At 41.2% G+C, this 13,684-nt stretch overlaps 3 protein-coding genes across 5 annotated transcripts; 1 reads left to right on the top strand and 2 right to left on the bottom strand.

Moving 5' to 3' along the window:
• The first annotated feature begins 1,662 nt into the window (after positions 1 to 1,662).
• LOC103996616 (aluminum-activated malate transporter 10) lies at positions 1,663 to 3,750 on the top strand. 2 transcript variants are annotated; one of them, XM_009417555.3, is made up of 6 exons: positions 1,663 to 2,023; positions 2,148 to 2,288; positions 2,369 to 2,641; positions 2,721 to 2,836; positions 2,923 to 3,066; positions 3,138 to 3,750. In XM_009417555.3, the coding sequence occupies exons 1-6, from the start codon at positions 1,669 to 1,671 to the stop codon at positions 3,510 to 3,512; spliced, it is 1,404 nt and encodes a 467-aa protein (XP_009415830.3). In that variant the 5' UTR covers positions 1,663 to 1,668; the 3' UTR covers positions 3,513 to 3,750. The 2 variants fall into 2 exon arrangements, with proteins under 2 accessions (XP_009415830.3, XP_009415828.3); XM_009417553.3 differs by having other exon boundaries at positions 3,135 to 3,750.
• A 398-nt stretch (positions 3,751 to 4,148) lies between these two features.
• LOC135648841 (protein LEAD-SENSITIVE 1-like) lies at positions 4,149 to 7,172 on the bottom strand. Of its 2 annotated transcripts, none has more exons than XM_065166815.1 (2): positions 6,718 to 7,172; positions 4,149 to 5,080 (listed from the first exon to the last, which is right to left on the bottom strand). In XM_065166815.1, the coding sequence occupies exons 1-2, from the start codon at positions 6,809 to 6,811 to the stop codon at positions 4,362 to 4,364; spliced, it is 813 nt and encodes a 270-aa protein (XP_065022887.1). In that variant the 5' UTR covers positions 6,812 to 7,172; the 3' UTR covers positions 4,149 to 4,361. The 2 variants fall into 2 exon arrangements, with proteins under 2 accessions (XP_065022887.1, XP_065022886.1); XM_065166814.1 differs by having other exon boundaries at positions 4,149 to 5,095; positions 6,718 to 7,006.
• Positions 7,173 to 8,606: 1,434 nt separating this feature from the next.
• On the bottom strand, positions 8,607 to 13,626 carry LOC103996614 (uncharacterized). The gene is made up of 8 exons (XM_009417551.3): positions 13,367 to 13,626; positions 13,004 to 13,148; positions 12,710 to 12,878; positions 11,336 to 11,606; positions 10,989 to 11,254; positions 10,698 to 10,913; positions 10,263 to 10,371; positions 8,607 to 9,075 (listed from the first exon to the last, which is right to left on the bottom strand). Exons 1-8 carry the CDS (start codon positions 13,515 to 13,517, stop codon positions 9,014 to 9,016), a joined length of 1,389 nt encoding a protein of 462 aa, XP_009415826.2. The 5' UTR covers positions 13,518 to 13,626; the 3' UTR covers positions 8,607 to 9,013.
• Between the last annotated feature and the right edge of the window lie 58 nt (positions 13,627 to 13,684).

Below are 13,684 nucleotides of genomic sequence, written 5' to 3'. Positions count from 1 at the left end.
AATGATCTTACAATATTTTAAAAAATTATTATTTATTCAAAAATATTATAACTAAGGAGTTAGATCAATCCATCAAAAAGTGATAGTTATTAGAGGTATTTTGAAAAATATATTAAAAAAATACTAATTAAGAAATATAAACAATACCTGTTGGAAAAAAAAAATTAAAAGATGGATATTTTTGGGGGGCAATTAGCCCAACTATTTAAAGGGTATGACTTCTGTCCAAAACATTTTGAAGGGATGTATTGTATGTTATAATTTTCTTAGGATTTTAATAAGAGCAAAGTTTCAAGACATTGGTCGAGCAATAAATGAGTCGAGCAAAACATTTGGTTGACTCAGACCAGTGTTTTCGTATCCTCGTTCAAGATAGGGTTCAAAGTTCTGAGCTGACTCACCAGCTCTCTACTGGTCAACTCCTGCTGACTGTGCACGAAGGTCCCATCAATCTTGGCAATTTGAACCCTAAATCCCCTACGTCTGCTGGCTTAATGAGAGAGTCAAATCTATTCCGCCATTATGCTGTCTCCACTTCCGGACCATCACAGTGGATGTCCCCATCACAATGGCTACAACATACAGCTCACACGCAGCGGACATGCAACGCAAGCCAGTCTTTTGCTCCACTAAGTAGTAAGATGGCAACTAATGAAGCCTCTTGCAGGAAATAATTGTGTCATCCCAAAAGCTCAAAAGTGGGGTGTGAAGCGTAAACAAATGGCGTTGGATAAGCCAGTTGGGTTTTCAGGGTAAGTTGGGTGATATGAGCCATGCTTTCTCTTATGAGTAAAGGTAGACAAACCTAATTTAGATTCTGGGGAGTGCACTTTAGGTGATAAGAGGGTGAGGTGGAAAGGCTCCACACAGGTTATGAAAGCTTCCCTCTGTGACCTAATCTCACCTTATGTGGCACCAATGGGAGGAGGCCATCGTGATGCAACACCGTTCTAGGGTTTAAAGAGCCAGGAATGAATACTAATGGTTTTGCTTTTAACCAGACTAAACCCACTAAGGAGGACCGATGTCTTGGTTCGATTAGCTTTCTCCGGAGGGGTTTATCTGATTTGTGTTAACCTTTTTTGTTTTTGTTTTTACCTATTGAGCTAAGTTTAGGACAATATCACTAATCAAACTAATGGCCATGTTTGTTGTTCTTCGACAAATTTTCGTTTAGATATTACAAGTTGATCTTTGTGAGCAATTTTCTGCACCTTTAACATGCAAGGCAGACATGGTGATCTCATAAACAATCCTGTCTCATGCAACTTGCTTTAGTCATATTCATGCGTATTTATGGCACACACAAACACTATAAATAATATTGACTAAGCTGTGGTTAGGTTCTAAGGTTGTGGGGGATGACAGAACTGTGGTTTGTGCTTATTAGTCATTCAGGCCTGTGGAAGCTGGAAAGAAAAAGAATGATCTTATTTTGTCATGCTATGTCATTACCTAACATGTTGACTTCATATTCTCCACAGGACACATCGATTCTGATTTGTATTGGATTGCACTCACCAAACTCATCATTCCCCACTTTGGGCTGTCCACAGAAAGTTTGCTACCATTTGTTGGCACGTAATAAGCAACCCAATCCCATTAGAAAGCATATAAACCCTGCATCAGTGCAAGGCTGATCGAGCTACTACATCTCCGGAGTTCGCTATGAGCACAAGAGTTGAAATGGCGAGCGAGAAAGAAGCTTCGAGGGGGTTGGAATGGCAGGTGACAGTTCCTGGTGGCTCATCGGTGAAGCTGGAGAGCGACTCTGTGCCAACCGCAGCCGGATGGAGGATGCATCGTCTCGCGTCAGCATTGACATCGAAGGTGTTCGATTTCGCGAGCACGGTACGGAAGATCGCCGCCGACGATCCGCGGAAGGTCATCCACTGCATGAAGGTAGGGCTTGCGCTGGCTCTCGTCTCCGTCTTCTACTACACCCGGCCCTTGTACGATGGAGTTGGTGGCGCTGCTATGTGGGCCGTGATGACAGTGGTGGTCGTATTCGAATTCACAGTAGGTAGGTGCTACAGCAACACTACATGCATGCATGCGCGCACGCATTCATAGATGCAGTTGACAGTCTTCAAGTGTGTGGTGCACTGTGGAACTCAGCCTCCAGAAATGGTGTGTCGTTGATGCAGGAGGTAGCCTGTACAAAGGACTGAACAGAGCCACTGCAACCCTGAGCGCTGGATCTGTAGCATTTGGCATTCACTGGCTCGCGATCAAGTCAGGGAGAACCGCAGATCACATAATTCTTGGGGCCTCAGTCTTCCTGCTGTGTAAGAGAACTCACTCCATTCTTGGTCTATTGATCCCCTCCACAACCCCTCACTCACTGGCGGGGTCTCTTCTTCCTCAGCTTCTGCTGCGACGTTCTCCAAGTTCATCCCCACCATCAAAGCCCGGTTCGACTACGGCGTCACCATATTTATCCTCACCTTCAATCTGGTCGCGGTGTCGAGCTATCGCGTAGAGAAGTTGCTAGCGTTGGCTCAGTGGCGATTCTGCACCATAACCATCGGATTCTGCATCTGCCTCACGGTGTGCGTCGTGATCTGCCCCGTTTGGGCCGGCGAGGAGCTCCATCGCCTCGTCATGCGCAACATGGAGAAGCTTGCGGACTCCTTGGAGGGTACGTGTGTGCGTGCGTGCCTGCATGCAAGCGGCTTTAAGTTGCTCAAAGCTAATGTCCTTATGCTGTATGGTGACAGAATCGGTAGCCGAGTACTTGGAGGAGGAAGGCGGTGTCGACTGCAACCAGAAGCTCGGTCAAAAATCACAAGGCTATAAGTGTGTTCTCAACTCCAAATCGTCTGAGGACTCGCTGGTAATCGATCACCACCCGTTCAGCCACTCGTTTCTCTTTGTGTTTCTTTCCCTCTACATTCTCACGTTAAATATGTGCCGACAAAGGCTAATTTAGCCAGATGGGAGCCCTCTCATGGTTGCTTTAGCTTTCAACATCCATGGCGACGGTACCTCGAGGTCGGCGCTGCAATGCGGCAATGCGCATACTGCATCGAATCACTCGATAGTTGCATCAATTCGGAGAATCAGGTACATCTTTTTTGGCTCACAAGCTACAAGACACATCGGAAGATTTATGCTGGAAAACTGCATTGCAGCAGCCACCTGATTCTGTGAAGAAGCATCTGGCCAAAGTCTACGCAAAAGTGACAACAGAGTCGTCCAAGGTTCTGAAAGAGCTGGCGAGTTCATTCAGGTCCATGAGGAAGCCATCAAGCATAGATTATTTAGTCGAGGATATGAAGAACACAGCAGACGAGCTCCAGAACGCCCTTGGTTCTCTCCCGCAAGAAGCAACCTCGCTCATCGTGGAAACACTGCCTCTCATCACGGCGGCTTCTCTTCTCATCGAGGTGTCGGTAAGAGTGGAAGGCGTGGTCCACGCCGTCAAGGAGATCACTGCACTGCCTTGTTTCAAGCCCACTAATGGCGAGGAACTCAAGGCCCAAAACAAGGCTCCGTCCACCGTAGCATAGGACTTGCGAGTTAGCAGAACACCTTTTTGCTTGCAGCTGAGTTAATTCTGCGAAGCCCTTTGCTTCCATGTATTCAGATGTCTGCTGTCATATGTTCTAGCAATACGCGCAGACAGACACCATAAAAGTAATGCATGACTAAATCCTTGTAGCTTTGAGTTTGAGCATTGTTGGATGCTCTTTTGGTGTGTGTTACTGTCCACACTGATTCATTACTGCCCTCTCAGCAATTACTACTTTCCTTTTCGACAAACTTGATTGTGACTCTATAGGACAATGATTAAAGGCATAGGTAGAGAAAGCAAAAGATGACTGCAGTTGTTGTGGACTGGTTTATGTTGGAGACTACTGGGCTGGAATCACTCTTTTTACATGCAAAAGGTAAAACCCAATCATTGCAATGTGATCCTGCACGATCATTAGATGAAATAGTTTTGATACAATGAGGCAACCTGTGGTTTACAACTTGCAGTTATTTCACAAAAATTCTCAGACACCATGTTTTCTTCAGACAGAAAAAGATTACTAGGGGAACAAATTTTGATACAGTACCAACCCTTAATTATGCTATAAACTCTGTCGCGTTCTTATCTGCTCTAGCAATCGTTCAGAACGACCAGCACAGAGCTACACAGGGAAGGAAAGCAGAAACTTATTACATACGGATTGGATTAGATAGATGAACGGTAACATTCTTAACAAGGTAAATCAGAAAGATCTGAAATGAAAAAGCTGGTCAAGTTTAAATGCATACACAACAGATCAGTGATCTAGATTTATTGGCACCAATTTTCCAAATTATCGATTTCCACAAGAAAACAATGACAACCGGATTGTGCTAACGGATGGTCATAAGTGTTGTCGTTTTTCTTCTTCGATAGATGCTACACTCGCCAAAGCATCACAATCCTTTCCTGGAGCTCTTTCCTTGGGGCAGCGGCGCCAACCGAGGTTTGCAGTCAAATCCTCTACTGCAACCTTTACAACATCCTTTCTGACCCCTATATCAGTGATGTATCTGCCTGCACAGTACATCCCAGCAGTCACGGTGGCCATCCCCACCGGCCCTGCTGCCAACAGCTTGAAAGGTGTAGAAAACAATGCTGCCAAAGGGACACCGAAGAATGATGATGCCTGCCCGCTCCTACCAATACCTAGTTCTTCGAGAGAGAGAAGGCCTGTCTTGCAGTAAAGAGCAAAGTCCTCGCAATTGTTCTCGAACACATCATAGTTTCCAAACCCATTCTGGAGTAGGTACATTGCTCTGTTGATCACCGTCTCTGGAGGATCAGATTCTGCAGTTGTGCATGTGCCACCTCGGACTTTTGCAAGGAAGACTGAGGGTGGCACTCCATATTCGAAGCAGTAGAGGGAACCATTGCCAAGGAAGCAATCCAAGCAAGAGAGGATGACCCCACTATTGGACTGATGAAATCCACAGTCGGGGAAAGTTGGGCAAACTGATGGAACACCTGAGCTCAAACTAGAAGAGCTGGATGAATTGATACCATCTGATGTGTCTTTTTTGCGTGTAAAATGAACGACTTTGCTTCCTCCAACATAAATGCCTGCACATACTTGCACTTAGAATTGATCATTAGTCCTTAATAATGATTCTGCATAAGTAATAGTTGTCACATTAATTTTGGTGATGAAATCCAAAGAGTTATGATCACTAGACGAATTCATGCGCCGATAAGAACACTTAACAGACTTCCAGGGCCTCAATTTGCTTTAGAATAGAGCTAATTCTTGTCCTGATCGAATAAGCGTCGCATTCCAGTGATGTACATAAGTTTTCTCACATGTGGAACAGAAAAAAACATGAAAACCTCTAATTTCTCAATCAGATTCCATGAGGACTTCTTCAAAACAAGATTATGTTTGGTTCTACCATCAGTGTTTGCATGTTGGTTTAAATGAGCAAACCACTGTGGATACCAATTAGAACTATAACATGCTGAATATTTTAATGCATAACAGTGAAGAAAATGCGAAAACAGGCTACTACATATTGTAGGGTGACACGAGAGAAAATTCATGCTCACGATGAAGATCATCTTCGGAAAAAATGCAATCCTAGAAGCAGGAAGCAGGAGACATAAAATAAAGCAGATCACGTGTGAAAGGTAAAGATTATTCCCCCAGAAAGATAGCCTAACATGCAAACCAGCATTCTGTGATGGTGACTACAGATCTTATCATCTGTAAACAGCTTTATGAACTGCATGATATAGACCTAAGTAGATAACCATGAACCAAAAGGGCCCATTTTAAGGCCTCTAAACAGAGATCAAAGATATAATGAAAGACTAAGAAATGTAGGCAGAAGATAACAAAGCACCGACAAAGAAAGATCTTCCCCGGTTTGTTTCAAGACCATTCTATTATGAAGGAATAATTAGACAAAAAGCTCATAGAGCAAATCATGGCATATCCAAAGACAACGAACAACATGTAGGTGGCAAGGTATAATGTTAAAAGGCAAAATGCATAGGATACGAGGGAAGATGGTTTAATATCTTTGCTTTTCATTTCTCCGTCCATTCAACTTGAACGTGGAGTCTCGACTACCCGCAAAAGAGTCAAAACTTACAGTGGCCGAGTAGACAACGGAAACAAGAAAGTAGGTGAGACTTTGAGGTGAAGGAACCTGAAGATGTTCTTTTCCTCCCTTCTACTCAAAATTTCCCAATTACACAGGGTAGCTACTCGTATGGGTTTATTATCTGCAGTGTAGAGATTGGAAATTGGAACGAGACAATTGGTTGCAGGGACAAGCTACCTTTGCCTCCTGGGAGATCTATACCTTTATCATGAAATTGGGAAACCCAATTGGGACGTGTTTCAGATCACAGCTATCGAGGTGACAATTGGGGCAGACATAGAAAATGCCATTGCAATTTTCCTTCTGCGCCCCCAAATGAATGCGCATCAATCAACCGGAACAGAAGAAGTGTAATCAAAAGATACATCAAAGTCAAATTCTTGGCCCAGATTGGTCTTTCAAGAGCATGCAGACCACCAACCGGAAGTTATTGTTCTGGAGTCCTAGTGAAATTTTAACCAAAGATGATTCATTTAAGCCCAACAATACATCGACTTGCAGAAAACAAGACAACCACAATCATCGACGGAAAGGAGGAGAAATCTCTTCATCAAATGCCAAACACGATCAATGGGAAAGAGATGAGAGTCACGATACCATGGTGGGAGTAAGTGTAGGCCGCTCTCCATGAGTAGATGTGGTCTCCTGCCTTGATCTCCGTCCTCTCCACTCTGTTCGACAGCAGACCCATCGCGCTCTCTCTCTCTCTCTCTCTCTCTTTCTCTCTCTGTGGACTTCTTTAGTCTTAAGACCTGAAGTCGCAATCGGAACTCCGAGATCAGCGGCCGTTGAAGCTTGATCAGACGTCCGGTAGTGCGTCGAGGTGTTACATATTATACATAGAATAACGGGATTCCTTGGGGATATGGATTAACGGGGGAAGTGTGAGGGTATATATGGCTAATAAGATTGCTTAAAAGCTACAATAAAGAAAGGACAAGATTGCAGGAAGAAGCTTCTGAGCAAGTGTAGCAAGATAGGGATTGCCGAGGAAAGGCAGGCTTTGGATTCCAGGCAGCATCTATGTTGCAGAGTTGCTGTGAGAGAAGAAAGCATAACTTTGCCTTTTGGTTGGATCTCCAAGTCTCTAATGACTTGTAAGAGTGATACATGGCACACACTTAAATGTTGGAACAATGGGTTTGAATTTGAGCTAAAATAAATGTAAAATATTTTTTTCAAATAATATAAACTTACATCGAATCAAGTTGACCAAGTCGAACTGAGTCGGAGACGAGCTCGAATTGCTATCGAAATACTATCTTAAAATACATTTAAAGGAGCCTCGATTTATCTCGACTCAGTCATTATTGATGATAGTGGAGGTGCAAACCGACGAGCTAACGGGAGACTTGGAGCCATAATCCTTTTAACGGTTGGATCCTGCCATTCATCTTCGTTGTATCTGTCGTGCCCAATTGATTGAGGTGGATGGATGGTTGGGATCATCTGGATACAGAGGTGAATTAGAGTTGTGTTTGTTGTCTTTTCTTTTGGCTTCTTCTCAACTGCATTCTGAGACATGTAATGCCAAAACACAAATAATTGCCTCAAGCAATATCTTCTATGTTTGATGCACCAAACCCACCAAACTCAGCAATGTGACCCTACTTACTTCCACAGTTCATTATAAGCTGACAAAGTGCATCGACATATAACAATCAGCAGAATTGACAACCACAATTCCTGAACAGAACCAACTATCTAAAAGTTTAAGCCAGTAGATGAAACCTGAACTATTAATTTACATTCTCAACAAATTGACCATTGTCATGGAAGGTGCAAGAACATAATAACAACCAATCTAACACCTATTAATGCTAGAAGTAGAACAATATTTTATTTGGGAAACCAGCTGAGAAATAATAGCAAAGCCTTCTCCTCTACAACCTCAGGTTGATTGGACTCATCAATGGTTCTCGATTCTTATTGTATGCATCACTGCTAGATTTGAGAAAAGCCCATGCCTCAGTTTGCAGCCAAAAATTCTTTTGGCAAATGACCTCTATCTGGAGCAGCAGCTGAAACTGGTCATGGGATAGTTTGTATGTTAATTCTCATCTGCTTGTTAATTTATATGTGACTCATACAAAATCTCAGAATGCAGGTGCTATCTTTCAACTTGTGGTTCTTGGAATATAAAACTCTTATTTTCAACAGTTTTATATTAAAATACCAAGACCCACTCTCAATATTGTTCTCCTTGCTGTGGTAAATTATGCAAGAAAGTTAACCGGAAAATTAGTTGCCATATTCAGACTCTGCTTACTGGAAAATTAACCAGTGTCTTCTGAACTCAACAACATGCATAAATGAGGCAAGAGATCCTGTCCACGTTTAAAAATGCTGAATTATCTTAAACCTGGGTAAAACATGCTGAACTAATTTCGTCAAACTAATACGGCAAGAGAAAACAATCTGTCAAATAACAATAGTTTGCTGTAAAAGAGAGAGAAAAAAAAGAAGGAAATGACTATCAACAGAAATAACCAAATCTAGATGCAGAAATTATTGATTATTTTCTGAATACATAATAAAGACTCGGTCATGGATAGAATCTCTAAGGACATGTAGGTCGTGAGTGAAGATAAAGAAGCAACAAAAGGATTCTAAAACAGAAAACCAATTGGGCAACTGACTGTTAACCGCTACATAGAGATACTTCTGTTTTTCAGTAATCTTTTAGAAGAAAATCTAGAATAGGGAAACCTCAATACGGAGTTCTTGCATTTCCAATGTCCTCTGCCTCATAACTGCACATCCAATTGAATCCACCTAAACATAGTAACAAACTTATTTTCCATCAGATTAGTAATGACAAGAACCAAGACAAGATTGCAGTAGCATTGCCGTGAAAGACCACATTATCGTGCGCTCCAGGTTTTATTGCTCTTCAAATGTTCAGTGGCTCCGCCTCAGCATCTCTCTCCTTCAGAGAAGTCCAATCTTCAGACTCTGCAAAGAATATCAACAATGAGAATATCACAAGGATAAAAATGGATCTCCTGCATTGACACTAGAATAGAATTTTGATGGATTTCCATAGCTGAAAGTGTACAATGGGGGGGAAGAAAAAGAAATGTTTCATAAATCAAATAAATGGAGGCAAACTAAGTTTCCTATTTTAGTTTCTGCTGTTTGGAAATTTTTTGTTGACAATAAAGAACTGGTTCTGCAACAAAATGTTATACTTTAAACATGTAAAAGAGGGTAGCCCTATAAATGAGATTCCTGCAAGTAAAGGATCTAGGATCAATGTCCTCATCTTATCCCTGCAATCAGAGAGGCTATTACCAAGTTACTTTGAAATAGCATGCCTCAACCCATCATTGGAATGTTGACTTGATGATCCAAAAATGATGACAAGGTCCTAAGAATCTCCAAACTAAGAATGATAATTTACAAGCACAAATATTTTTGGCTCGTGGCTCAGAGGACACTGACAAACCCTGAAAAACCATAGGGTGCACAGACTTTTTCTGATACCTGATATATGCTCATGCAACCATGACAAGCATTTAGATCTACGATTTTTTATGCAGTATAAGAAAGTACAAACAATAAGCAAAAGAATTTGTTGAATCATAAACCTATTCAAATGCAACTGACTGCTGGAGGCAGATTTGATGAAAATTTGGTTGTACCAGAGATTGGATAAAGATGATAAGCATCAAATATTTGAAAGTTTCTTGTTATTAAGATGCAAAAACATGTGGGCACTGGGCAGCATGTCAGGCAATTCGCATGTCATCTACTAGCACTATGCTTTTGGCATTTGTTTTTCTAGAAAAAAAATGAAAAATGAAAATTTTAGATCGTAGATACTTTTTATGGTTTTTCTTTTTTTGTTGGTGGAATACTCTGCACAGTCTACAATAAGAACATAGCAAAAGGCTGATTTTTTTGTGAAATCAATAAATTATATTAATTCATCTTTTTAACTGTTTTGAATAAAAAATACTATGACTAGAAGGATGACTGCAATATACAAAATTTAAGATAATGAAGATTCAAACATTTTCAATATTTTTTGTGGCGCCCAAAAAACCAACTTTTATTTGAAGCTATGGCAGAACAGTTAAGCTAAAAGAGAGAAATCTCATGTACTGAGAAAGGATAAGAGAGGAGATTTCCTTTCTTACTTGATCTGTGGCTCTCAGCAACTATCATCAACCTCCTTTGAAGAATTGAGGCGAGGAAAAGGAAAACAGAGCACATGGCAAACATGACAGTCATAGGGAATGCATTCACCTGCAAATTGGCACTTCAACAATCATTATATGACAAATTATGATTCATATCTTCAATTTCTCAAATTAAAGCTACCATAGCTAGCATAACTATGAAACCTTTAGTTTAATTGTTCAACTAAGATATAAAATAAATGCTAATTAATATATCCTCCTAAATTTGGCAAATCATGTGACAGGAAACCTAAAAGTTAGCATCTTATGGTGCAAACACTCGAAGTGCTGAAGTAAATAAACCTTGAATTCTCACTCGTGCAAGAAACACCAAATTTTAAATGGAAATTCACTGTGAAATCAGATAATATAGCCATGTGATTGGATGCTTACATTGTATAGAACAACACACACAAATATGTTAAGGGGAATGCGGAAAAAGTTCATGATCGTGCTTCTAGCCTCTTCAGGAATGTACTGGGACCTCATCTTCATAATGGAAGGCCAAAATATTCCAACACAAGCTTCAAATGTGCAGAAGCCAAAGAGCTGAATACAACCCCCGAAAGAAATGCTTCCACCTTTGACTGTTGAGGGTGCTACTAAGAACTGCAACATATCAAAGATCAAGTTAGAACAATTGAGTGAAGGAACACGAACAAAAAGCCAGTAAGTAGGGCATACACTGGTAATAACAGGTAGAAGGAGAGTGACCGCAGCGATAGCAAATACAAGCTGCATGTAAGATTCAACTTTGGGTGCTGCGCGGGACAATAGTCGAGATGCAATGGAGCTACCCAACATTGAGGACAGCATAAATGTCGCAAAAATGAATCCGTGTGGAATGTCTTCATCATTTGGGCTTAAAGCAGGAGTCCAGAGGAAAACAAATGTATACATGGAACCTTCAAACAACGACTGTATTGCACCAAGTAACGCAATTTTTGTGTCTGAAATAGTACATTGTTCATCACACTACCGGTCGCAGCTGATTTTTTGTAAACATGAAATTGTAATACAATAATACTAACCAGAAGAAATAGCTGATGCGGCAACCTTGAACTGGGTAACTAAATTCTTGCTTTCAGAAGGATCTCCATAGTTCTCAGTCCATGTTGATAATATAACCGCCATGCCAATAGCAAGAAAACATGCGGCAGCATCAAAGGGTGCAACAGGTCCAAAACCCAAATTATCTGTCAGCAGGTTAGCAAACAACCCAGCGATAATGGCAACAAGGCCATTTCCAAGAAATATAGCTTTGGAAAATGTTATGGATAGCCACTGTGGTTCAAAACCCCTCTGTATCACAAAAGTGAAACACATATAAGAACCAAAGCATGTTATGAAAAGGAGCATCTGAATTCAGATTAGCAAGTGTTGCACCAATAGTTTTCATCTCCAAGAACCAACCGACACTGACCTTGGATATGTATAGTGGTGTGAGTTTGAGACAGCAATACACAGTGTTAAAATTTCTAACTTTGACAAATTCAAGGGTATAGCACTAACAGTTGTCGCTTAATAGTCTATTTGAAGAAGATATTTCATCTTCTGAATCAGGTTCACACGTTATGGTACAAATAAGAATACACAGAATCAGATATTTCAAAGGAAGATGCTATTGTGACATATTACTAAAAACTAAAGGGTTATAAGCCTTTATCAACAAACCAAATTGTCATGACTGAAAATACAAGAATAAAATTTCTCAATGGATTTTTTCCATTCCAGAAAATGCCAAGGAAACCATCTATAATAATGAAACAAAATTAGAATTCATGTCTGGCACCAAGAATTAATGTGTAACATTACGAGCAATAATAAAAGTTTTGTATGATTCTAATATTTTTTTAGCATTTCCATGAAAGTATTTCCAACTTCATCTTTCAAGAAATTAAATAAATTAACTATTTAACTAATCCTTCCACATGGATCTTATCATCTATCGCAATCCTAATAAAATTGTTTCTACTATGGTCTTTTTCTGGTCTTTATGTCGTTTCAAAAACCTCTCTCTTCACCGGGTCCAATTTGCATAACTATGTTGCTGAGCAATTAACAAGAAATGGAAATGTATGATAACAAGACTCTTGTGGAGAGCAAATAAAAGAGCCACAAAATTAAAGAGGTCCATGGAAAGATATACTGGACTTGAAGTTGGAAATTTTGTAGCAATTTGACCAGCTACATACCTGACAATAACAATGTCATGGGAACATCAGCATCAGATATACAGAATAACAAAATGGGAAAAGCAAGTGAAGATCGCATGGAAATTTTGTAAATCCGATACATACAATCATTATCCGTTTATGAATGAGAAACTCAACTTTGACTCAAAGAAACATGTTACAGAAATTTCCTCGACAAAGCATATCTTAAGTCCAAAATTGATGATTCACCTTATTGTGTTCTGCAACAAGCCATGACTCAAATGCCGAAAACAAGAGTGACGTCGCAATCCCTCCTAATATGCGTCCCAACATCAAGACCTTATACTGTGGAGAATGTTTGGTGATGCAACTGAGGATATAAGTGATACAATACGTCACAGAAGCTCTCTTCCGACCCCTGCCGTTTTCAAACACAAAGAAGAGAAAAAAGGCCCAAGATCACCAGATGAGGACGAACACAAAGGATTTCTTTTTTATCTATGAAAAAGCAGCAAATCGATCCCCATTGGAGGGAGTCCTTACTGCTTGTCCGCCAGAGATCCGACGATGGTCCCGAACAGCATGGAAGATCCGAAGCCGGCGATGAAGAGCCGACCGATGTCTCCCTTCCCATATCCATACTGGCTGTAGAGGTAGTACACGTACGGACCCTGCAACCAATCTCCGGCTGCCTCCGTGAAGAAAAGGGAGAAAAGGTCAACGATGTGCAGAATTCATCTAAATAACACACGTAATCTGATTGAACAATCTATCACGGTAAATGAGGGGGAGAGATCTAGGATTAACACGATCGGAACAGATCAGATCTGCACGATGTGAGGGAGAACGATGAGATGAGAAATCTAGAGAAAGGGAAGGGGGGGCGGGGGGGTGGGGTGAACGCACCCATCATGAGGGAATAGACAAGGAGGTAGTTGTTCTTGAACGAGTTGAAGGCGGAGGAGGTGGCGGCGCGGTCCCTGTTGGTCTTGCTCATCTCCAGGGCCGCCACCACCGCCGCGAGCCCGCCGAAGAGCAGCCAGTAGAAGGCCTCCATTCTCCGGCACGCTTCACCTCACAGCGTCGCAGGAGGAGCGAGGGAATGGCGCAGGAGTAGATTGAGGAGGGTGCGAGTGAAGTGAACCGAAGATAGGCTTCCTATTTGGTGTTAGATTGGGGATTTGATTATTGTAGATAGTTTTGGTTCAAAAGTATTTTCTTTGG

This window comes from Musa acuminata, chromosome BXJ3-9 (assembly GCF_036884655.1).
Source record: "Musa acuminata AAA Group cultivar baxijiao chromosome BXJ3-9, Cavendish_Baxijiao_AAA, whole genome shotgun sequence".
In the NCBI taxonomy this organism is placed as follows: domain Eukaryota; kingdom Viridiplantae; phylum Streptophyta; class Magnoliopsida; order Zingiberales; family Musaceae; genus Musa; species Musa acuminata.
This window is presented reverse-complemented; position numbering and strand designations above follow the sequence as displayed.

What these genes read in the sequence shown, in the direction of transcription:
- LOC103996616 (XM_009417553.3), top strand. Translation starts at nt 1,669, where the DNA reads ATGAGCACAAGAGTTGAAATGGCGAGCGAGAAAGAAGCTTCGAGGGGG. An exon ending in CGTATTCGAATTCACAGTAG is followed by an intron (nt 2,024 to 2,147) that starts GTAGGTGCTACA and finishes TCGTTGATGCAG; the next exon opens with GAGGTAGCCTGTACAAAGGA. An exon ending in GCATCAATTCGGAGAATCAG is followed by an intron (nt 3,067 to 3,134) that starts GTACATCTTTTT and finishes ACTGCATTGCAG; the next exon opens with CAGCCACCTGATTCTGTGAA.
- LOC135648841 (XM_065166814.1), bottom strand. Translation starts at nt 6,811, where the DNA reads ATGGGTCTGCTGTCGAACAGAGTGGAGAGGACGGAGATCAAGGCAGGA. An exon ending in CTACACTTACTCCCACCATG is followed by an intron (nt 5,096 to 6,717) that starts GTATCGTGACTC and finishes ATCAATTCTAAG; the next exon opens with TGCAAGTATGTGCAGGCATT.
- LOC103996614 (XM_009417551.3), bottom strand. Translation starts at nt 13,517, where the DNA reads ATGGAGGCCTTCTACTGGCTGCTCTTCGGCGGGCTCGCGGCGGTGGTG. An exon ending in TGTCTATTCCCTCATGATGG is followed by an intron (nt 13,149 to 13,366) that starts GTGCGTTCACCC and finishes TCACGGAGGCAG; the next exon opens with CCGGAGATTGGTTGCAGGGT. An exon ending in TTGTTGCAGAACACAATAAG is followed by an intron (nt 11,607 to 12,709) that starts GTGAATCATCAA and finishes TTTGTGATACAG; the next exon opens with AGGGGTTTTGAACCACAGTG.